At 30.5% G+C, this 25,201-nt stretch overlaps 1 protein-coding gene across 9 annotated transcripts in view; it reads left to right on the top strand.

Moving 5' to 3' along the window:
• The window catches only part of LOC139486824 (cilia- and flagella-associated protein 54-like), a 66,306-nt gene that overhangs the window by 17,844 nt on the left and 23,261 nt on the right, over positions 1-25,201 (top strand). For 6 of the 9 annotated variants that reach the window (XM_071271878.1, XM_071271857.1, XM_071271839.1 and 3 more), the window contains 28 exons: positions 115-207; positions 532-714; positions 1,363-1,505; positions 1,919-2,066; positions 2,591-2,746; positions 3,049-3,171; positions 3,911-4,223; positions 4,576-4,593; positions 5,081-5,098; positions 6,157-6,249; positions 6,561-6,687; positions 7,133-7,235; positions 12,362-12,511; positions 12,932-13,000; positions 15,745-15,849; positions 16,720-16,817; positions 17,278-17,510; positions 18,082-18,269; positions 18,739-18,975; positions 19,339-19,568; positions 20,228-20,478; positions 21,006-21,161; positions 21,475-21,660; positions 22,249-22,336; positions 23,141-23,311; positions 23,781-23,847; positions 24,267-24,467; positions 24,905-25,168. In XM_071271878.1, coding sequence (XP_071127979.1) covers positions 115-207; positions 532-714; positions 1,363-1,505; positions 1,919-2,066; positions 2,591-2,746; positions 3,049-3,171; positions 3,911-4,223; positions 4,576-4,593; positions 5,081-5,098; positions 6,157-6,249; positions 6,561-6,687; positions 7,133-7,235; positions 12,362-12,511; positions 12,932-13,000; positions 15,745-15,849; positions 16,720-16,817; positions 17,278-17,510; positions 18,082-18,269; positions 18,739-18,975; positions 19,339-19,568; positions 20,228-20,478; positions 21,006-21,161; positions 21,475-21,660; positions 22,249-22,336; positions 23,141-23,311; positions 23,781-23,847; positions 24,267-24,467; positions 24,905-25,168 — 4,212 coding nt within the window. The remainder of the gene's footprint in view (positions 1-114; positions 208-531; positions 715-1,362; positions 1,506-1,918; positions 2,067-2,590; positions 2,747-3,048; positions 3,172-3,910; positions 4,224-4,575; positions 4,594-5,080; positions 5,099-6,156; positions 6,250-6,560; positions 6,688-7,132; positions 7,236-12,361; positions 12,512-12,931; positions 13,001-15,744; positions 15,850-16,719; positions 16,818-17,277; positions 17,511-18,081; positions 18,270-18,738; positions 18,976-19,338; positions 19,569-20,227; positions 20,479-21,005; positions 21,162-21,474; positions 21,661-22,248; positions 22,337-23,140; positions 23,312-23,780; positions 23,848-24,266; positions 24,468-24,904; positions 25,169-25,201) is intronic. The other 3 variants (XM_071271867.1, XM_071271899.1, XM_071271848.1) reach the window with 1 other exon arrangement.

The raw sequence follows: 25,201 nt of genomic DNA, 5'->3' as shown, positions 1-25,201 counted from the left end.
TTTATGAAGTATAAAAATATTGTAAAGCTGAAAATATTTGCACTTATTTAAGGATTTATACGTGTTAATTTTCAATATGCTTAATTTTGGATTATGTTATATTATTTGATTCAGGTTTCATGGTACAAGTTGTTTGCAAGGTCATCATCTGGAAGTAATGTCAAAGTGAGGCTCAATGATTATTTCTTGCCAGGAACTGGAGAATCTGTAAGTCTGTAGAAAAGCAAAAATATAAAATGGAAAAAGATTATTTAAAAAAATGTTTGATACGTTTATGTTATTTTTTTAATCGGGAATCAGTAAATTCTCTTTTATTATATTACGTTTAATCTAATATAATGTATCCAAACTTTCAGAAATTTGTTATAAACTGTAAAATAAAAAAACAAAAAAAAACAGAAGAAATGTGAAGGCAACCAAATTTTTTGTTGTTGATTATTGATAAATTTTATTTTGCATATGAATAAGGTGCCAATTAACAGATCTCACTAGCTCCTTTATAATTAATTCTTATTTTGCATAATATAACAGGTACCAAGCAACCAATCAGAACTTAGAGTATCAGGATTGAAGCCAGATGAGAAATATGTTTTTGCTGTAGCAGCTTATAATGGTGATGGACAGATTATAGGAGGTGGTATAGGAGATAGCTCTAAACCAATCTTAGCATCAAGTCCCCTACCTGTACTGATGACTTGGGCCTTCCTAAGCCAGGTAAGTGACTACACTTAAGTTTTTGCTTTAGCAGCTTATAATGGTGATGGACAGATTATAGGAGGTGGTATAGGAGATAGCTCTAAACCAATCTCATCATCAAGACCCTTACCTGTACTGATGACATTAGCTTTTCTTAGTCAGGTAAGTGACTTCATTTAATTTTCAGGTAACTGGACAATGATGAATTGTTTTGTACTGACTAAAAAAAGATCTGTCATCAATATTGAAAAGGGTATTTCCAAAATAACAAAAACTTAAGGTTTACATTGAAGTTTTGCTGAAGATTTTTGAAGTGAAACTTCAATATTTCAAGTGACAACCATAACATAATGAAATTTATGAAATAATTTGCATTTAGATCTTTTAGAGATTTTTTTTCGTATCTTTCACTTTGACTTTCTTATGAGAAAATATATGTATATTTGTGATAATGAGAAATCAGAAATTAACATGATGGATTTAATATTACATGTACTACAGAATACACTTTAAAAGAATAAAAACTTGCATTTTATATTTATTTAAGAAAATTCTACTAGGTTTATGAATGATGTTTTAATACTGGTAGGATGGAAGATTTGCAATAATATATGAATGTAGATTTTGAAAATACATACTGTTAATACTATACAATTTGTATTGTAGATTGCCTACCAGGTTGGATGTTATGATATAGCCAAACAGGCCTGTAATGTTCTATGGGACCATTTCATTGCTGAGCCTCCTGAGCCACAGAGAGTGACCTATAATACACAATCAGAAGGAGCATTTGCTATAGATTTGATGAAGTAATCCTCAATTTCTCATGCTGTTTTCAATCTTTTTATTTTAAAGACTTGTTAATATAACCATATAGGAGACCCAGAAATGTAGTATCAAGCCTAAAATGAAAATGCATACCAGATAAAAAAAGACAACAGTATCATTTAATTTGTCCAAAATATGGGTGAAATTATATATTATAACTAGACTTTAATTAAACATCAGTTATTTAATGCACTACAAAATAGATATTATTTTAAAATTTTATATTTCACACAAAGAATAGAACAGACAAAAAATAATGTAAAACAGTTATTGACACTTAAGCTTTTAAAATTACACTTAAAGATTGCTATAATTTGTAACTTCAGATATATTATACTGTATAATCATGGATACTTGAGATTCTGAATCATTTCTATATTTTTTGTTATTTCAGATTAAACCAGAAAGTAGTATGCCTGACTTCCCCTGTGCTTTTACGACAGTTCCTGACCAGTATCTTCATCAATGTAGATATTGCTGTAAGAGAGGGACAACTTTTCTGTGATGTCATCAATGATAGAGGACCTTTACTTAAAGGACAAGTGAGTTATGTAGTATTGAATTGTTCAACAAATTTTTACCCTATAGATTAAAGATGTCTGGTTATTACTCTTCAGGTTGCAGTTTCATTGACTTACATACCACATTTGTTTTTATTCAAATCAATATTTAAGTAAATATAATATTTCATCATAATATTTTTATTTAAATTTCAATTTGATTGTTTTAAAAATTTTATAATCTTGCTTCATTTTGAGCTACTTTCATCATGATGAAAATTTTGTATGATGAGGTAATAAATCTCTAGTCAAGAGCAACATGTGAAGAGCCAAGAAAATTCAAACAGAAAAATATAATTTGTTATAAAAGAATTAAAGAAAGTAGATTATTTATACATTGGCATTGCCAAGTTTACAAGAAACGCTATAGGCCAGGGTTGGAAGGCACATTTTTTGGCCATCCCCGATACAATTGCATTTTACTTTGCATACCCCCTCCCCTTATAGTTTTTTTTATGGAAAAAAACTTCCATATTACAATATTAAATTTTGATTTGTTTTTTCAGTTGAGAAGACTTAAGGAATGTGAGAAGATGATTGTAGCTATAGAAATGGCTGGCTGGCTGAATGAAGCTAACTTAGCTTTACAAGGTGTTGTACAGTGTTATGGACTACTAGCTCCTCTGATATTCTACAAGATACCATCTGTGGCTGTTATCCAGGTTAGATACTGATTTAACATTTTGCCAAACAAAAAAGATGCATTTTTCCTGTCTCTAGTCATAAAAAAAGTCAGGATTTATTTTTGCATATTGACAATGTTTTCTCCAAGTGAAGTCCATATTTTCACAAAATTATTACAAATTTAATTAAATAATGCAACAGAAATAGGATTTGTTGTCTTCTAAAACAGCACAAAACTCTTATTTCCTGAGTATTTTTTAGAAAGGCACTGAGTTCAAATTTTTATGTTTGTGATCATTTAAAGCCAATAAGATTTTTATTTAGTTCATCTTTTTCACAGGTACTTCAAAGATGCCATGCTGTACTTCAAGAAATACCAACTGGTTTGCGTCAAAAGAGGCAACAGAATATAGCTGATAGTTTACATCACATGACAGCTTGTATTACATATCACATGGCTAAGGTAAGATCCTGTGAAAACATTAAGCTTTTAAAGTATATAAGTAGATTTGTTTATGCCATTAAAAAAAAATCTGCCTTGTTAGTGCAAAACTTTTTATGAAAAGTAGTTTTTTCATGGTTATTAATATATGTTCAGAAATACTTTTGGAAAATAATGAGTTTTCTTTGATGAAGAACTTCTAACAGTGTGAAAATTGTCTAATTACAGACATCAGAGAGTAGAGTTCCTTAAAATATCTTACCCTGAAAAAATTGTTTGTGACAAAAAATCTTACTGTTGGTTGGTTTTGTCAGATTTGTTTACATTTGTTAAACAATTTCTTTTGAATGCATCATGTTGAACTGTGCTTGAGACTTTCTTACATTGATGCAAACTGTTAAAGATAATCAGAATAAACACATTTTAGAATTTGGTAGTTACAGAGATACCACACATTTAAATGCTAAACAAATTATAAATTTTCTATGGGAATATATGCATTAATTTTTAAAACAACAAAATCAAATATCAAAGAAAGTTAAAGTTACCACAATCAACAAAAATTGGTATACCTGAAAATACATAAATTGGTATACCTGAAAATACATAAATTGGTATACCTGAAAATACATAAATTGGTATACCTGAAAATACATAAATTGGTATACCTGAAAATACATAAATTGGTATACTTGAAAATACATAAATTGGTATACCTGAAAATACATAAATCTACAGTAGCTGTTTTATTTTTCTATAGGTATTGAGGTCATGGGGTCAAAAAGGTTTAGCCAACAACTTCAATGAAGCTGGAAAGAAACTACTTGCTTTAGAAACAGCTGAAGATGAGAAGAAAGATAGAAAGAAGGACCAGAAAGAACAGCCTGATGGTCCAGATAAAGATGGACCAATTGACCAGTCTATTGGGGACAATGAAGCGGAATCTGCTCCTCTGGCTAAGATGAAGAAAAAGATGAAGAAGGCACCTGGGGCTGGCAAGGATGACCAAGATTCAGTCATGAACGAGGAACTTAAGGCTCTTGTAGCTCATATGTATAGCCTTTCTAAACAGAGTAAGTGGATTTCATCAGGTTTATTATGGTTGAGTAGCTCTGTAAATGTGTAGCCTAAATGTATAACCTTTGAAATTGGTGCATTTAATAGTGATATTTTTATTTGGTTATTTGTTTTGATGGCATAACGATTTGATTTTTTTCAGCAGAAATAAGTTTGCATGGCACCTCAAATGATGACATCTTGTTCGCACAGTTTTCAGTAAACTGCCTTAAAAATTCAGTTTGTTAACCTATTTGTGATTTTACATGCATGCCCTTTCAGTTGTTAATTGCTAGTAAGTTTTATCAAATTGAATGAATTTCTGAGTGTTATATTCGCCATATCACAACTGTTTAATATGTATTGTAGCTGAGTATGAGACAGAGGGTATGTTCTGTTGTTATAAAAATTATAATTCATTTGTTGATTTATTAAAGCATGCAATATACAAAATTGGTCGTTTTTTCCAATTGTGTAAGTTTATAGAATAGAAGTTTTTGTGAAAATTAACAGAAAGTATAATAATCTATTTATTACAGCAGTTTAAGTTTTTTAAATGATATGTGTTTTTCTTGATATGCATTTAATATTATGTTTTAAATTAGATCTATGTTTTCATATACATGTTAATTTAGATCTGTGCTTTCAAGATATGTGTTGATTAAAATGTGTGTGTTCATGATATATGCTATTTGTGATAGTGTTACCATATGTTATTTTATATTTTATCTGATTTAAATGTGATTTTAAACTTTTAAGATTTTATAGAATTATACTGGTTTTAAATTTTTTGATAGATTAACCTATGTTGTTAGGTTAATATAAGGTAAAGCCTAAGTATTTGAAAAACATTTTAAATATTTTATGTTTACAGTGGTTTTTGTTGAAGAGGGTATGTTTTCAAGTTGAAATGGTTTTATTTTTTTCTCATGTTTTATTGCAAAAGATCCTCACTCTGTTTACAAATTTACTTGCAAGAAACATTTTTTTCAAATTGTGGCCCACATCATTTGTGAAAAAAAAATGTAAATTATCTAATCTTAGCTAAAGATGTCAAATTCAGATGTTTCATTGTGTAATTTTCATTTTTTAACAGCTAGCAATTATTTAAAGAATTGACTTGCATGAAATTTGTATTCAGAGGAGAGGTCTTTACCATATAAGTACATTCATTCAGCAATAATAAAGACAAATATCATTGAGTTTCAGCATGCCTTCTGATTATTTAATGTTTGTTCATTTGTTATTAATCAACAAGTTTTCTTTCTTATAAACATGTTCTTACAACAATAATATTTTACTGATAGTAAATATATTTACTTCAACCATCCAGCACAATAAAATGAAATCAAAAAACCAAATAATTTTAAAATTCTACAACTTAAAAGTTTTTACAGTAGAACATGTACATAAGGGTCTGGATGGGGGGTCTGTTATTCTGTAAACATTTAATTTTCACCCCTTTTTTCTCTAATCTTCAAAAAATTAACCCTTTTTTCTCTAATCTTCAAAAAATTAGACCATGCATTTCTCTTATCTTCATTATTTTTGACCGTTATTCTCTAATCTTAATTTTTTAAGGGCATTATTCTGTAATCATTTAACCCCATCCAAACCCTCGTACATAAGGTGGAAAGTTATGTTAACGTCAACAATATGCCCTATGTAGTGGAAGAAAGAATAGAAAAAAGCCACAACAGGTTCTTAATACTAAAGTTCAAACAAAAATTACAATCTTGACTTATATGACTACTTACATGCATGACTGATTTAGGGCTGCAGTCCATATCTACATCAACAAACCATAGATATCACTGTGACGTAAAGCACTTTGAATAAAATTTACAAGAAGAGGTGTTGTGAGGATAAGATATTGCTTGCAACACCTCAATTTTTTAGGTTCTACAAATCTTAATTCAGGGTTCATGAAAGATTTTATTGTCTTTGCAGCACATTATGAACATGAACTGACTGGCTTTGAAGATCCTGTTGTCCTACATGCCTACATTGCTTACCTGCCAAGTAAATTGGCGTATAGAGAAGGTAAATATATAATTTGAATGTTTAGGGTATGAAAATACTTTGTTGAAAAGAAATTAGACATAATTTGTTCAATACCTCTATAAATAAATTTTAAAATTAAGATACTAGACTTGCACTATGTTTATAGGTGAATTAATCAAAAGTTTCCAAAAATGAAATCCATTAAAAAGTTTGAATGATAAAGTACAGTTGATAATCCTAATATTATAACAATCTGAGAATAAAAGAAATCTGTTTTTAAATGAATAATGTTTTTGAATCTCCTATTAAAGTTTACCTAGCTAAAGCCTCTGTTTATTTTTCTATTTTAGTTGTGAAATTCAGGAAACGACCTAAGTATTTAGAATACTTTGTACAAGTTGCTCAAAAAGCTTTAACAGAAGGGTTGTATACTCAACTTGTAGATTGGTGTGAGGAAACTACTAATTCTCTCACAAGGTATACTGACATTTAAAAATATGATTATTTTAATGATGTTATAAAAAATATTTACCTCAAACCTCCAGAAGTTACTAAAAAATATGGAACAATGACTGTACCAGTTTTAACGTCTTTAAATTAGCTTCAGTTTGAGAAAAATAATACAGTTTAAGATTTTCTCACAAAATCAAATGACAACTATCCATAATGTTGGTTTAAGATATTTTTTCTTCACTAAAATTTTGCCTATTTACAATTTCCGCAGTGAAAAGCAGAAGCCAGAATTAAAATATAATCATGCATGTATATAAGGAGGGTATACGATGAAAGAGAAATATTTAGCATTATTTTCTACAGGTTTTGTTAATTGAATTGATTTTTTATAGAAGTGGTTGTTTAGGTTTGAGTGGAATATTTAAAATATAAGCAGTGTTGATATGTCTGATTCAATTTAATGTTTTAGGCGAAATGAACATTACCTTGGAATAAAACAACAGGGGCAGACAGGATCACAGGAAGACCCTAAAAGATTTGCTGTAGCTATGGCAGAATACAGTAAAGAAAAGGTACATTTTACAGGGGTTACAAGGTTAAGTTGAAGTTATCATTTAGAAATCTTTTATTATACCCCTGCTTTGGGTTTATATAAGTAAGCTATACCATGTGATGCGTTTTCAGATTCATCACTGGACAACTTCCTATTAACGGAACACTTGTATGATTTTACTCATGATAGCCAAGTTGAAAGTTTTTGTCACATTTTTCTCAAGAACTACAATACAAGGATTTCTGAAATTTGGTTTCAGGATTTATACAAGTCAGCTATACCTTGTGATGCATTTTCAGATTCATCACTCAACAACTTCCTGTTTTCCAAACGCATGCATATTTTTACGCTATTAAAATTGTCCACTTGCAGCGGGAGTATCATCAGTGAGCAGTAGCTCGCAGTTTCACTTGTTTATTTATTGTTTACTTTCAATTTTACAATTTATTTTATTAGATAAATGGAAAACAAAATGACATTTTGTCTGCAAAAACACCTTCATGTCATTTTGTCTGCAAAAACACGTTCTCTTTTGTCAGAGTATAATAAAGACAATTTGTTACCTTTAAATATTTTATATAGATCTCATGATTCAGTTATAGTTGTAAACATATCATAGCATAATATTTTTATTAAGTTAAAAAACACAATAGTTTTAAATTTAGTGAATTTGGAATGAGAAAGATATCTATTATTCTTTTTTTTCCCTTCTTATCAAGTTTTTGCCACAGCAGGTATATATTATATATGTAAAAGTGTTTGTAGCTGTTATTTTCAGGTTCTGTATATATGCAATTAGGTCCTCAATCAGGCTATAAAGAATTATTTCCCTTTGAAAAATGTTCATGAAATTTCAGTTTTTCAAGTGCAAGCAATATTAAGAAACATGGTTGAATATTTCTCGTTGTAAAATGTCAACTTTTATCATGATTTCGTGAATTTTGTTTATTAACACTATTTTGTGATAATTTTTCAAGTAATGCTGGTGCACATGCTGTTGTCAATGTAATCATCAACAAGGTCATAGCCAAAATTGCAATAAACAGATTATCAATGGTCTTTCAAACAGTGTTCTCCCCAGGCCGTTTTAGCGCCGCGATTTTCAGCGCTATTTCAATTTCCCGCTGTCCTATTGCACTGACCGCGTCGCTATCCCGTTCAACCGCCTCGCTATATTTTTTTTCGTATTTTTTAAAATTTCCCGCTTATTTTTCTTTTCGGATCACGTGATTGACTGGTTAACGATGTTTGAAAGAATTATTTCCGTTGTATTAAAGTAACTCCGCGGGACCAGTCTAATAAATTTTACAAAATGGCGTCGAGAGATCAAAATAAACAAAGATTTGAAAAAGTTAAACGTCGTAAGGTTAACAGAACACTGCTACATTTTTTCGCTTTATAAAGATGCCGAAACGTATGAAAGGAATGGACAGTGCTAACAGAGACATATAATACATGTCTCGGATGCTGAAAAGTTCATTTCTAAATTATATAAGGGAAGTTTTACCCCCTTCCCTGACAACGTTGTCTCGACCATTTTTTGAACCATCTACGATTATATCATTACTTTTTTTGCGTTTACAACCGAACTGTCGAACCTGTATTGCTTGAAAGAAGCATCCCTGTTATCAAGGGATTCATTATAAGCCCGTATTTTACGATTACTTGACCATACATGGCTCTTTTTCAAATGGATAAGAGAATAATACAAAACGAAAATTTTGTGTAAATATATATAAAATATCGATATTTGTCAACCAATCATCAATATATCTTAATTAAATATTGCTTTAAATTTAATGTAAACAGAGGATGGCTTGGATAAGGAATAGTATTTAATGCTAAAAAAAGACACAGGTGTAACCAGGAAGTTATGTCAGCCAGTAAGGGAGATAATTTGGGAGGGAAAGACCTAAAAGAAGTATTGTCAAATCTTGATAAACTTATCTGGTGGCATGTATTCAAATGTTTATAAAATTATCAAACAAAACCTTTAAAGGTGGTAGTTGTTTCAATTGGCATACATAATGTATTTGATTGGTAATTCACCTTTGAAATAAAAAAATCTCTTTAAAATATTTTTAAAGGATTTCTTTCATATTCATAATTGGAATATTTTAGCCTTTTTTTTAAGCAAGTCTTTGATAAGATTTGAATATTATTAAAAGGGCAATTTCATTTCTTCCTTTGAAATACTATACTGATTTTTATTGAAAAGTTGTACTTTGCTAGAAATGTTAATAAAAGTAAATGTAAAAAATACCAATCTTGTCATTGAAAACTTTCTCACAGAAGCTGACAATGACTTTATTGTTGGTCCTATATGTTCTGCAACATCACCTGTTAGTGATAAGAAATCTTCACATCTAGGCAGTCTGGTATAGACCCACCATGGAAAAGACTTCTCCTTGGGTTTTATAGACAGATGATATGAGGATTATATGTATTTACAATGGAGACAAAAAGACTTTTCTTCTATCATGTCTATATCCAGACAATAACATTAGCAAACAAAGGGGTAACTTCCATGAGCATGATGAGGACATCATTACAAGAGAAAACATCAATAGCATTATATAAGAAAAACACATAACAAATCAATTACAAACCAACCGCGCGCCGCGACAAAGTTACTGAGAATTGTCGAAAATCACGCGCTTACCACAGCGCTATCCAAAAATCCTGGGGAGAACACTGTTCAAATGCCAGGATATTTCTCTGTCACATCTCATCTCAGAACTGTCCAATTTGGTGAGATTGTAGCTTAGAAAAAAGCTCTTGTTTGATTTTTTGATAATGTAGAATTATATTTAATGATATTTTGTAAAATTATACTCTGCAGTACTTCTAAATAATATTTTAAAAGTTTGAAATTACACTTCCAAATAATAAGTAAGAAACTGAAATTTTGCTAAGGGGAGGTAATTCTTTATAGCGAGATTGAATTGCAGATATACAGAACCTGACTTTATTGTCAATCAGTATCCTGTCTTATCGCTCTTTAGCTTGCTTCTATGAAGATGCTTTCTGGAGAGAAGTTTTCTACAGTTAAAATCATATGTCTTTAATATTATTTATTAAGATATTAATATGAGTGAATTGGTTTACTGTGTCAAAGAAACTAACTATGGATTAGAGGGAAAGTGGCAAATATAATACCTAATCTGTTTTTATTATGCCCCACCTACGATAGTAGAGGGGCATTATGTTTTCTGGTCTGTGCGTCCGTTCGTCCGTTTGTTCGTCCGTCCGTCCGTCTGTCCCGCTTCAGGTTAAAGTTTTTGGTCAAGGTAGTTTTTGATGAAGTTGAAGTTCAATCGACTTCAAACTTAGTATACATGTTCCCTATGATATGATCTTTTTAATTTTAATACCAAATTAGAGGGTTTACCCCAATTTCACGGTCCACTGAACATAGAAAATGATAGTGCGAGTGGGGCATTTGTGTACTGGGGACACATTCTTGTTATCTGAATGATTTATAAATAGTGTCAAATTTGTTTTTATGTGACAACTATGTTGTAGTTATGACAACATGTGTATTTTTTAACAATATCTATGTGTGCTGTTTTTATCGTTATACAAATAAGAGAATTTTGGCAATACACAATAGATAACATCATCAGCATTTTCAATATGCTTATTGTTAAAAGTTTATAGACCTGATTCGTTTTTAAGGTTGACTAAGTACTTGAAATACTAGTTTAAGTCACCATATTTTTTATGTGTGTGAAAAGAAGACTTGCTGAGGGTCATTTGTTGGGCTGTTGTTTGTGTAAATTACTAACCAAATCTAGTTGTACGAGTGGTTGTTGTGATACAACTTACAACAGTTTAGTTTTTTATGCCCCACCTACGATAGTAGAGGGGCATTATGTTTTCTGGTCTGTGCGTCCGTTCGTTCGTTCGTCCGTCCGTCTGTTCGTTCGTTCGTTCGTCTGTTCGTTCGTCCGTCTGTCCCGCTTCAGGTTAAAGTTTTTGGTCGAGGTAGTTTTTGATGAAGTTGAAGTCCAATCGACTTCAAACTTGGTACACATGTTCCCTATGATATGATCTTTCTAATTTTAATGCCAAATTAGAGATTTTACCCCAATTTCACGGTCCACTGAACATAGAAAATGATAGTGCAAATTTCAGGTTAAAGTTTTTGGCTTCAGGTTAAAGTTTTTGGTCAAGGTAGTTTTTGATGAAGTTGAAGTCCAATCAACTTGAAACTTAGTATACATGTGCCCTATGATATGATCTTTCTAATTTAAATGCCAAATTAGAGTTTTGACCCCAATTTTACGGTTCACTGAACATAGAAAATGATAGTGCAAATTTCAGGTTAAAGTTTTTGGCTTCAGGTTAAAGTTTTTGGTCAAGGTAGTTTTTGATGAAGTTGAAGTCCAGTCAACTTGAAACTTAGTATACATGTGCCCTATGATATGATCTTTCTAATTTAAATGCCAAATTAGAGTTTTGACCCCAATTTTACGGTTCACTGAATATAGAAAATGATAGTGCAAATTTCAGGTTAAAGTTTTTGATAAAGTAGAAGTCCAATCAACTTGAAACTTAGTATACATGTTCCCTTTGATAAGATCATTCTAATTTTAATGCCAAATTAGAGAATTTATTCCAATTTCACAGTCCTTTAAACATAGAAAATGATAGTGCGAGTGGGGCATCCGTGTACTGTGGACACATTCTTGTTTGAAAATATTTTTTTTTTTTTTTTTAAATTGCACTTTTCTAAAGTTTGGGAATTTTGTTAAGTTCAAAGCTGAAAGAACTAACTTAATTTTGATTTTTGATACATTGAATCAATTTGAATAATTGTATAACTTCATAAAGTTCATAGCTCCTCTTAATCTATTATATTTATTTAAGTCAGATGACATCACTTGTAGTTTTGGTTTCTTGACCAGTCTAAAATTTTATTTCCAACTGACTGGTTAATAATAGTAAAAAAATAATAAAAAAAATAATTATAACAATTATAATACAATGAAATTTTTTTTACTTAAAATTGTAAAGTTTAAAAAAAAAATATATATAAAATTATTTACCTTAAGTAAAATGGGCATGCAGTAATGGTCAAATATTTCCAAGGATTTATGCATATAAAGAAAAGGGACTTCATTATTTTGTTTGGTATTTCAGGAAGGAGCAGGAGCAACTGCTGCATCTAAACAGTCCAAAATGGTGTCACAGGCTGGTACTTCTAAGGCTGCTTCTCAGATGGCTGGCTCTAAAGCTTCACAACTTCCAAAACAGTCTCCTAATAAAGCTAAGAAAAGAATGAAATACAAGGTAAGCTAGGGTATATAGAATATTATAAGAATAGGCATGTCAAAGAGGACATCAAATTTATCGCTAGGCTCTTAACTTTGTAATTTCCAAAATAATCCACTAAAAAAATCCTAAATTCCTAAAATACTTGCAAGCACTTGATTAAATAAAAAGTTAAGAAACAGTGTTTTTGTTGCTGTTTTTCGTCTTTTTCCTTTATAATGATAATATTCTTTATTTAAAGAAGGTAACACATTTAACAATTACATGTTAATCTTCCATGAAGCCTTCAAAAAATTAAAATTTTAACTTTTACTGTTTGTAAAGTTGAATAATATGTGAATTTTATATATAAAGTTTTATACATCGTCATTATTTGTTAAATTCTGAAAATATTTTATACTGAATTATAAAGAATTTATTTGTAATTGTGTATTTCAGCCAATGCAATCTACTGCTAGGATAGCCAATGATGTTCTTAGACAGGCTCAAGAAGAAGCAGAAGTAAAGGTACTATAAAAATGCTAACAAATTATTAATGAAAACTGTAAAAATGATTATGAATAAATTGAGATCAAGGGTACATACCAATGAGACAGCAGTCCAGTGAGATTAATTCCAAGAAGACATATAGAGGTGTCTTTAAAAGCTACACAATGTGCCAAGTTCCTAATCACAAAGTCCATAATTGACATTCAGTAAATATACACATTTTATTTTCTGTTTGGTTTTTCAATATATTCTATATTGAAATAGTAAACAAATCAAAACTTACAGAAATTTAGGATTTCTTGATACATTTTCTGGACTAAATACTCTGCTCCTTTTGATCAAAATATTAGTGTTGTCAAATCGTACACTTTTGCCTAACCGGTTACTCGGATAATCGTTCGACTGATTAACCGGTTAACTGGTAATTTAAGTTGGTGTTTGAAAGCCTTATCAAAAGAACCCTACACATAGATATAAGATGTGGTATGATTGTCAATTTGACAACCTTTCATCAAAGTCATAAATACGCTTTTAGAATTGAAGTTTTTCCTTTAGCATTATAGGCTTGTCTGTGAGGATTCCTGGCGAAGTTTGACTTTTAATAATCAAATACACCGTATCAACTATAATAGCGTTTGTACCAACTTCAGATTAAAATATAAGAAAAAAAATCTTAATCTCGTAGAATTGAATATGTCATATGTCTGAAACCGATTATTCTTTCCTTTTCTCTTGTTGTCTCCGAAAATAATGGGGTGTGTTTCAATTTGAAATTATTAATTATAAAAAAGAAGATGTGGTATGAATGCTGATGAGACAATTCTTCACAAGAGACCAAAATAACACAGAAATTAACAACTATAGGTCATTGTACATGCTGTACGACATGTTTCTTCACTGTGTTTGCGTTTTTCTTTAAGCATGTTACTCGTATTTTCACGTATACATTGAGTACATTCACATTGGTTTGCATTTCACAATTTCTGAATTTAAAGTAAGTCTAACCGTTGCACTACGGAGGTTGCACATTTAAATGTACAAGGTTTACACAATATTAGATCGAAAACGAAATAACGAAGTAATTAGTAAAATTATATCTCATTACTGATTTAAAGTTACTGTTCAGGGCTCACACTACTTCAGAATTATAGGGAGAAGTGACTTCTCTTTTTGAAACTGATAGGGAGAAGTGCTCATTCGTGCGGTGCGCTACAATGTTTGGATTTTACAATAGTATAAAGGGCAATATGTAAATAATGTTCTTTTTATATTGTTCAATTCATATCTGAGTAAAAAAATTACAATTAAAGTAACATTTGAAATTAAAAGTTGTTTAAGTTTTACTAAGGGTTCTTGTGAGAAACTATCAACTAAATATCTAGCACTATAAAAAAAAAAATATTTTAAAAAATGTAAAGAAATTATAATATATCAATTCCAATTTAATTTAAAATTATCTTGTGTATGAAATTCAGTGTTTCTCATAAAAAAATATAAAAGATATTAAGCTGGGCCATAATATATTGCTATTAGTATAATAGTCTCAGAGTTAAGCAAGTTTAATCAATAGTTTGAAACAATCCATAAAAAATATAGGGAATTATATACACCAATCAATTAGATGTAACCAAAAGTCTCTTAATGCGTGTGGTATGTGTATTTTTTCCCTTTGGGATCAATATTCTTCTGTCAGCTGTTCCATCCGTGCGTCGGTAGTAATTATTGTAAAAGTACGGATTTCGATCATAGCTGGTCCGGTTCAGATCCGTAGTTTAGAAATCGGTCAATGGCGGACGAATGCAAGAAAATTTACAAAAATAAACGATGTTTGACAAGTTATTTGGAAAGGAACATGACGTTTTTAATACAATAAATGGATTAAACATTTACTGGGGGCAACTTTTATCACGTTTAAATGAAGTGACAAACTTATTTTGCCGCCGAAATTTAGGTTGATGTACGTTTTTCGAGTAACAAGCACCGGAACTTGCAGAAATGCACGAAGTGATAAAAAGTTGTATTTTTATCAAATAACCTGCTACACACTGCGAAGACAATGCTTCAACCTCTTTTCTAAAGATAATGAATAGTTTATGTCTGAATTTCTTTAATTATCAATAAAAAATTGATGTTTCATCAACTTGGTAAAAATTGAAAATGTCCGATGACGGAAGCGACTGAAAGCGAGTATCGTCATGGACAGGGCGACTTGTTTTCGCTTTTGGGGGTCGGGGAAAGCGAAGTGACGGTCGGGAAGGCGACTTCTTCGCCCAAGTCGCCTGGTAGCGTGAGCCCTGCTGTTAAAAAAACATGTTTACTAATTATGTTTCTTAAAGATCCTGCCCCGAACTCTAATTAATTTTATGTTTTTAGGATTAACAATAGCAATCAATATACTGGACAATTGATCTGTCAAACTAATTACCACGACGACAATTTTTAAATAAAACATAACTATTTAATGATTTGATTTTCAACACAAATGCATATCAAATCTATCGAAATTGAAAAAAGTCCGGTTAACCGGTTAGCGTTTTTGGTATTTGGTATTCGGACTTTCGACCGATTAACCGGTTAACCGGTTAACCGTTGACAACACTACAAAATATAGCATAAAAAATATGACTTAACGTTTTTGAGACTCAAAACTGTTTAATTCAATTTTCATTTTGTCAATTATAATCATCACATAAATTTCATCTTTCAATTAAAATCTTTTCTATGTATTTGTATTCAATTTGATCAATTGCATTTTCATTTAGGCAATTGATACCTGCTCCAAATATTTCCCAGAAATCTTCAGAATGTCAGTAAAGAGGAAGAAGTTGAGGAGGTGGTGTATGGATGAGATGCCATGGCGGTGTCAGGTAAATACCAAATACATGTACACGTTAAGTATCTCTGTGGCTGAGTGATCTAAATAGTTGGTCTACTGTATCACTAGCCTGTCAACATTGAGGTTGTGAGTATGAACTCTGCACATGGCAAGTGGGTTGACCAGTGTTCTCCCTAGGGCCTTTTAGCATCATGGTAATGTGATGCTATATTTTGAAATGTGATGCTATCTGAATTGGTTTTCCTATAGATTATGTTATGAATGTGATGCTATAATTTTTTGAAACAAGATGGTATTTCAAATTTCCTTGTTTACCATGATGCTAACTGAAATATCTGGGGAGAACACTGGGTTCATCTCAAATCTTACTGGACTAGGATTGGCTGCTTTCCTGTTGAAAGTCAGTGGTTCTCTCCATCAATCCTGTCTTCCTCTACCAATGAAAACTTAATGCCAAAAAGAACAGTGGAGCTTAACTTTGACAATCATTCAATCAATCAAATACAAATACCTTCCATTTGTTTTTGTTTGTTATCATATTAACATTTTACATGTTATGTAGCTATATGGTAAAAATCCTTTTGTATGTAAATGATTTTTACTTTCTACACATTTTACAACCCTACATTATAATAAAAAGAAGCATTCAATTCTTATAATTACAATTATATTCTATAACCATGACATTACAGGTTAAGTTAAATGTATTTTGATCATGCATGGTTGTAACTTTATCATGGAAAGGATATCCAGTCATTTGATTTTGCAGTTTATTAGGAATAAGACATACCTTGCCAATATTGTTTTATCATTGAAAATAAGCTAATTTATGTAATGTAATTATAATAGTTTATATGCATTTACGACTTTGTTTGAAATTGAATTTAATTCATTTTCACAGATGTCACTAATACAAGGATTGAGTAACTTTTCCAACTTTCTTCACAAACTTGAGACCAGAGATAAAATGATGGGAGCATACAGCAGTAATTTGTATAAGTAAGTGATTAATTATGGAAAATGTCTTGCTGTTATTGTGGTATATAGCAATCACCTTCATTCAGCTGTTACTTTCCCTAAATTGAATTCAAGTTTCTGTATTGATGATTTTAAATTTGGTCTTGAATTTAGTTATGTCAGGGGTACCTGCGTTACCAATTTTCAGATATTCCTGTTTGACACAAATTTTATAATACCAACTGAACATGAATTCAATGAAGCAAGTGTGGTAAATCTTGCAAGAAATAACATGCATCTAACCATGGTTAAACCAGTACACAAAATAGTCACCAATAAGAACATGCTTTTTCTAGAAGTGAAAAATACAGACCTGAAATTAAATCATGAAATAAAATTTTAATGTAAAATATTTTTTGTAATTTTCAAAGAATTATGATTATCAATAGAAATATACAATTATAAGTGGATCTAGATATTAAAACTTTTCTCTTATTTTCAGAACTAATTTCCTTGACCAAGAATGGTTTACATTTGAGACATCTGGTACCCTAATTGTTGGCTGGGAAGGAGGACCATCAAGGAATGTTGAGCTCTCAAAGAAAGATCAGAAAGAACTACAGAGGGTAATGAAGGCCAGCAGGGAGGACCGTGTATATGAAAGCCTAGACTTAGCTGATGAGAGACCAAGGACTACAGCTACTGGCATTGAAATAGCAGCTGCTTTAGCTACTGGTATGGGTAGTTCCAATATCTATTGGGTTAAGGAAGATTGGAGGCCCTCAAATTAATGAAGTATGGGTGGTTGTGTTTAAGCCTAGTCTGTTATTCATTTGTCAGGGGAACAGTATGGTACATAGAGTCACATATTTATGGAGGAAAATGAATAAGGAATCGAAATATGTATGATTTATCTACTGGAAAATGGATATATTAAGTTTTGAGACTTAAAATTTTCCATCATAATTTTGGATCCGGGATTTTAATGTTTTTTCTTTTTTGTTTGCCTTAGCTGTTATTGACAAAACCTTGCATTTGGGGTCCTCACTGCCCTTCAACCTTGTACTCTATTTGGAGCATCACTGATGAGTCTTTTGTAGACAAAGTTTAAAGCAAATATCTATGAAGAGTTTATTCACAGAAAACTTACGTCCTAATGACACAGAAATACAAAAAAATGTCAGATGTCAGAGCAATTTAGAACTTATTTTGAGTATGTAACTCTTCTTGAAATGCAATAAGGTAAAAAAAAAATTCAATACTCTGCAAGTATGTAAATATAACAATAACTGTTTATGTTTTACAGGTGCTCCTCCACCACCAATGTATTTCTTTCCACCAGAGCAGGAGGATACACCTAGGACATATAGATCTGAAGCCAGTAATGCAGACCCTCCTAAGGTTCAGCCTAAGAATATTGATACTTTGATACTATCAACTAAAATTACATTGGAATCTATGAAGAAATCCTTTGCATACTTCAACAGAGCTATTGTAAGTATTCGGTTGTTAATTTCGTTTACATTATGTTTTCTTTTATTTGGGTTTTACCTCTAAATTTGGTACTGTACAAGAAAAAAAGAAAACAAATGATAAAAAAACCAAAATAAAGCAAAAAATAACAAAAAACAAAAACTATCCAACTAGGGCAAAAATGTTTCCTATGAAATTCAGTGTACTATAAGAATAAATGAGCATGCAAATAAATAAATTTTGTGTCTTTCTTTTTAATACCAGCACTAATTGTACAAAGGGGGTATAAGAAAAGGTCTATGAACTATTATCCCAAATGTTGACCCAGAATCTTTTCTTAGTTTAACTAGAATTACAAAAAACAAATAAATGAAAAAACTATGGTCTATTTAAATGAAATTCAAGTATTAAGTTTACTTCATGAGTCATACACAACTTTTATTCAATCATCAAAAAAATTGATAAATCATTCAAGCATAAAATATTATAGGTACTAGCCCATAGAGGACAGCATTGGACCTTACTACAGAATTCCTGTCGTGCTTTATGGAATTGTGCCCATACAGCCTTACTCAGAGCTGTCAGTTCTCAGCCTGGAGGAGAGGAAGGACTTGTGACCATTGATGAACTCAGAGGACTTGTCTGGATGCCAATGTACATGGCTGCCGACAGTATTCTGGATATGATGGTCCAATTCCAAAATGTACTGGAAGCTCAAGCATTAAAGGTATTTTATTTTTCTGATATTTACAGTCTTCAAAATTGAATTTATTTAGATAGAGAGACATTTTTTATCTAAATTTTTTATCCAAAATTAAGCTGAAATTCAGAGTCCCTGCTAGATTAACCAAAAAATTGCTTCGTAATAGAAAGATGTATTGATTAGATTATATCTATAGATTTATATATTATATATTGCTATTATTTTTGTGTATATTATGTTGTAAATTGGAAGTTATAAATAATAAAAATTAAAAATTAAAAAAAAAAATTGTGTACTGATGCCTGTTATTTTCTTTCTACCAAAGTAAATAAATTTGAATTGAAAACATTAATTTGATAAATATTTGTTCACAATGTGTAATTTTAGGCAAAAAAGAAAGCTACAAAATTGGGAGATTATTTTGAATCATGGACTGGGGACATTAAAAATGAGAAGGGAGGAGCAAATTTAAAGCATGAAAATCCCTTGGATGATATGAGTTCATTGGACATTCGTTGGGTGAAGCGTCTGATTCTACGTGTGATAGAATTACTGTATTATGAACAGAAGTGGGAGAAGTTGGTTGACATTGCCCTTAGGTTTAGTGCTCTGACAAAGTAAGTAGACTTATAGATATTTAAGTTTATATTTATTTTTGACAGCAGAACAATTCAGTTTCTCTTTGAACATGTGTGAAGCAATTTGCTTGCAAGAGCCAAAAGGACAATTTTCTATAAAGGAAAAGCAAGATATCAGGTTTTAATTTTTAGAATAATGGTTGATGTAAAAAGCACACTTTAATAATGCATGAAGTAAATGTTTGAAACCTAAGTTTAGGTTTAGGAAATGTATTTTCATAACAACAATTTTGATATTCGATAAAAAAAAAGAAAAAAATACAATTCCAAAGGTCATCTACTGTTGAACCAATATTTGAATAGTTCATGTAAGATATGTTTGGAACAACAACAGCTAAATAGTTTATGAATTACACATTAGAAAGTTAAATAGTTTATTGAATAAATTGTTGAAGCAGCTCTTTAATTATGAAAAACATGTTATAACCAGATTTCTTTAGTTCAGCCTATGTATTTGTTTCAAACAACAATTTTAAATAGTTCAGGAATATTTGTTTAATTATTTTGATCATTGTTGATTATTCATGAAATACAACTTTGACAACAAAGTTTCATAGTTCAATATGTTCAACACTTTTTAAAATTACCCATACATAGATTGTCAGAAACAGAAGTCACTTATATTTTATTTACTTCAGTGATCGGTATGGTGAACAAATTATTCCTATACTTGTACAAGCCCAGAGACAGCTACAGAAGAAAATAAAGAGCTTGAAGGGTGAAGGACCACCACAATCTCACTATCTGTCATTAATGCAGAAAATTGGAGGTGTAGTGACTGCTAAGGACTATCTGCATGCCCAACTACTGACTCATATAGACAAATCTAACTTGTCTAAGATATCACCTGGAGCACAGATTGATCCCATGGGACACGGAGTCTACACAAGTAAGTTTTTTTACTTTTGATACTTAGTCAGTAAAATGTTTGTTGAACATATGAAATGAAAATGTATGCAACAGAAAAAAACAAAAAGTGCAGCTGAGACAATTTGATACATTGGGCATGCTACTTTTCCAATAGCCCAAACGATGGTGGATTATTTTTGAACAATATACTAGCAAACTAAGTTAAATAAAAAAAAAAGATGGAATAATTATAGTTTTTTGAAAAACAGAAATAAAAAATGGACTCCAAATTTCATTCTTACAGTCTCACACTTCTTATGAAAACTGTATTAGTATCAGTAGGGTTAATTTAGGCCAAATTGGGCAAATAAGTTTGAATATTTATAGTTATTTTAGAAAACTGAATGAACTGCATAAAGTCATTATTTCAGTCTCGGAATTGTACTAAAATCATCTAGTCTGAGTATAGTTACTTTAAAGCTAAATTGACAAATAAGCTTATGACATGCAGAAAAAAACATTGAAGTTATCAGTTTTCAACATTTTATAGAAAAGTTTCCATTGCAGGTAAAGATGGACAAAGAGTAGTATCTGTACCACTGGACATTCCACATAGTCTACAGACATTGAGAGATGTGTTAGATAAGTCACAATACACCAGTAGGGCACTACAGCACAGTCGCAAACTATTAATGTTATATCTGGCTGGACAGCAATTAAATTGTAAGTCCAAAATAAGTAGCTAAATTTTAGTTTTCAAAATATAAAAGAGATTACACTTTTTATTGATATTTTCAAAAATTATAAAAAAAAATTAAAAACAAAGAATTGTTAAAATCAATTTCACATTTTTATCATGCCTCTGTTATTAAAGTGAACCTTTCATCCAAAATCTGTTTATATCAAAATGTGATGAAATGTTTTCAATTTTTTCTATTTTGACTGAAGATTATAAAAGGGGAAAAAGGGGGGGGGGGGTGTATAATAAGTGAGTAATAACACACAGTACATCTTGTGTTTTTGTTTGTTATTTCAGCAGGTGATGGTTTCCTAAGTAGACAGGTATCTAAAGTCGAATTCCAACCAAACACTGCCAGACCACAACCAACCATGCCACAGGATATCAGCCATGATGAGTTTGAATATGTAGAAGATGTACAGACATCATGTATGCCAAGATCACAGTTACCTACAGTTCTGTCATCTTATGAGAAAACTATTGGTATGCTTTGAATATTTCTCTTATTATTAAATAGTTGGTTGTTATTTTCCCAGAGTTGTGTGCTACTAGTATGTTTAAAAGGACTGAACTGTGTAGATGAAGAGTATACTGTAGATGCAGAATTTTTTGGGATGTTTTTTTTATAAGTTTTGCAAAACATGTATGAGAATTTTTTATAGCATTATATGTATGTAGCAGTACCTACAGGAAATTAAGATTATTTTACTCTGATAAAAGGAAAAGAAATATTTTGGTTTTATGTATTTGTTTGTTTTAATTATCCATGAAATTCAACAAATGATTCAAGGTTTTGAAATATTAAGTACGAAGTTCAACTATCAAAGGTTGATGGCAAATTTTAGATATAACTAACAAAAATGTTTAATTTTTTTTCTAGTATAATGAGACCAAGTAAATAAACGAAATATCCAATACATTTTGACAACCCTGATAAAGGTATCTCTCATTGATTTATTAATAAATCTAAATACCATTAACTGAAGAAAAAAGAGGAAAAGAATATAAAACATACTCATTTCTATCGTATAGAGGAAGAGATTTACTTTGGATTAACCTTTTTATTAACAGACATGCTGAATGCCAAGAAAGAGAAAGGATTGGCTTCACAAGCCATGCATGAACTTGGAAATCTCCAGTACCATGCTGGTAACATTAGGTATGGTTAATTCTTATTAGTACTTTTGATACAGTGAATAATACATGCATGTGTATTAATTTGATATGACATTTAAATTTTAATTTGATATGACATTTAAATTTTACAGTTTTGTCTGATTCCAAAAAGTCATGGTTATTTGTTAAGGTGGCTTGCATGTCTAAGTCAAAATTTTATTTTAATATAGGATTTCGCTATATTTTTCTACAAATGAACTTTATCTTATACTTAATAGAAAAATAAAATAAAAAGATCGGGTCATACATTTTTGTAAAGTTACTTTTTTTCTGTTGAACTAATAGGAGAGAAAAAGGTAATATCAAAAATAAAAAAAGAACTAAATTACAGAAATCGCTCAAATTTTACAAAAGTTGAGTTTAAGTACAGCTTATTTGAAAATGATAATAAAAAATATAGGACACTGATGAGTTAAAAAAGATATTTCAATTTTAATGCCAAAAATAGCATTTTTGCACCAAAGGGAGATAATTAGGAGCTTTTTCAATGACTCATAAATTTTAAAAGTCATCTGGGGCCAACACAAATTGATATTTTTGAATGATTTTTGTACCATATGATAAAGTATTATCTTATAAGGTAATAAATATATTTGTAAGGAAAAATAACTGTTTAATTTTATTCTGAAATTTTTATACCCTTGAGCCTCCTTAAAATACATGCTTTTACAATATTTATTCTACATATTCTATTTTTACCAAAAACATAATTGTTCCTACGGTTCTGCTTTAATTTACATGGCTTTGGACATTTCATGCATTAAATTATTATTGTTTATTATTGTAGAGGAGCATATAAATACTGGTCAGATTCACTTGACCTGGTGTTGAATACAAGTGATGCTATCCATACATGGAGGAGTTTACTGGACAGTTCAGATGTCAGTGGAGACATGCTACAGAGGTGTGGTCTATGGGGATGTATGGTAGGAGGAGTTCTGGCTTCTAATATAGCACAGTAAGCATTATATTTTCTTATATTTTCATCTAATAAAAGAATGTATGGGGGATGGTCAACAATACAGCAACTGAATAACAAATGGTTTTTCAAAAGAATAGACAACTAAAGATCAACAAATGACATTTGACAATGTAGAAACACACAATTCATAGTGCAAACTGTAAACTATCTGAATTGAAGACAATTTGTGAATGGTTACCACTGTCTTTGGTTAGGTTTTGACTGGTATGGCAATCATTTCTATATATTTATTTGATTTAACAGTTTAAATTCACACTTCTTTAAGAATATGTAATTTTAGTTTGAAACTATTTTGTGATCATGATCATTATATCATATTGAACTTGTAAATTATTCCATAATAATTTCCAGAATAAAAATATTGTATTTAAGAGCAGTTATATGAATATGCAAAAGGATTTAACTTTCACAGTGTCATTTTCAATCTTGTGTTTCATATTTGCAGATACATATTGACATCAGATTTAGGATTAAGGATGGAATGCTGTTTTCTATCTGGATATTTCTTCAAGGTTTGTATACTCAATACTCCTTTGATTCTGTGATATTTAATATGTTAAAAATCACTATTGATAAACTTAAAAAGTAAATCTTTAATCCATTTCTGTTTTCTTTGTTAATCTCAATGAGGACTAGCTTTGAAAACTTAACTTATATCACTGAGAATCAAATTGATATTGGTCAATGTGAGGTAAAATACATCTTATTCTATCAAACATCTTAAAAGAATACATAGTTTTTTTTATTTTTACTATGGATGAATGAAAGTTTTTCAGTACTTCTTGAACCAGATTCACAATTTTGAGACTGTATTCCTTTACAAATTAGATTTCTTTCCTGATTTTAAGATTTTGATTTTTTTTTCTGATTTTAAAATTTTGTACTTTCTTTCACCAATTTAATTTTACAAAATGTGTTTTATTCATTAAAGGCGTTGTTTAGATCATCTTTGCCCCACCCCAGGGCTGATAGAGACTATGCCTTGTATGATGTAGGAGAAGGTTGTGAAGTTACAAACTTGGTTCCAGGAATAGACCTTTTGTCGGAGAAGTTCAGGAGTGATGGCAGACAACTTGCTGCTGCATTGAGATGGGTAACAGAAGAATTAGCCAGAGGAAATCATAATTTGTTTGTAAGTATTGTAAGAGATCTGAATGTAGACTCACTGCTTATATCTTTTTTATATGAAATATTACTGAAGAATTAGCAAGATGCATTTATCATTTGTTTGTTAAAGTGAGATTTGGTCTTAGATAAAAAAAAAAAAAAAAAAAAAAAAAAAAAAAAGTAGCAGAAGCAACCATACACATTGTTGAAAGTATATGTGTGATATGATATGTGGATGTAGAGATCAGTTTTAAAAATACAATGCATTATGCTTTATTTAAAAACACTGTCACATTCTCATGTGAAACAAGAGATTTTGTTGAAATCAACAATAAAAGTTTGAAGGATTTGCTTTATATTAGAATATTGATTAATGATTCCTAGATTTCAGAACATTTAGCAATGGCTGCTTGTATTTAAATAAAAGCATTTTATATTATTTTTCATTTATTAACTTTACAGGTACTTCCACTTCTGACATTATACTCCTATTTAGCCACATTTGTTAGCCGTGACCTTCAGAGGTCAGTTGATGGAAGGATTTTAAAGGTCAGGGTTCTGACAGAGTTATCTCTGTTTAATGAAGCATTTATTGTTATGCAAAGACTATTACATGGAGAAAGACTACCACACATTGGAGACAGTAATTTCAGACAGGTGGAATCTAAAATGAGCTCTCTGAAGTATAACACTAGTAAACCTATCACAGAGCCTAACAACCTGAAGGTGAGAATAATAAAACTAAAACTTTTTCAGCTA

This window comes from Mytilus edulis, chromosome 1 (assembly GCF_963676685.1).
Source record: "Mytilus edulis chromosome 1, xbMytEdul2.2, whole genome shotgun sequence".
In the NCBI taxonomy this organism is placed as follows: Eukaryota; Metazoa; Mollusca; class Bivalvia; order Mytilida; family Mytilidae; genus Mytilus; species Mytilus edulis.
This window is presented reverse-complemented; position numbering and strand designations above follow the sequence as displayed.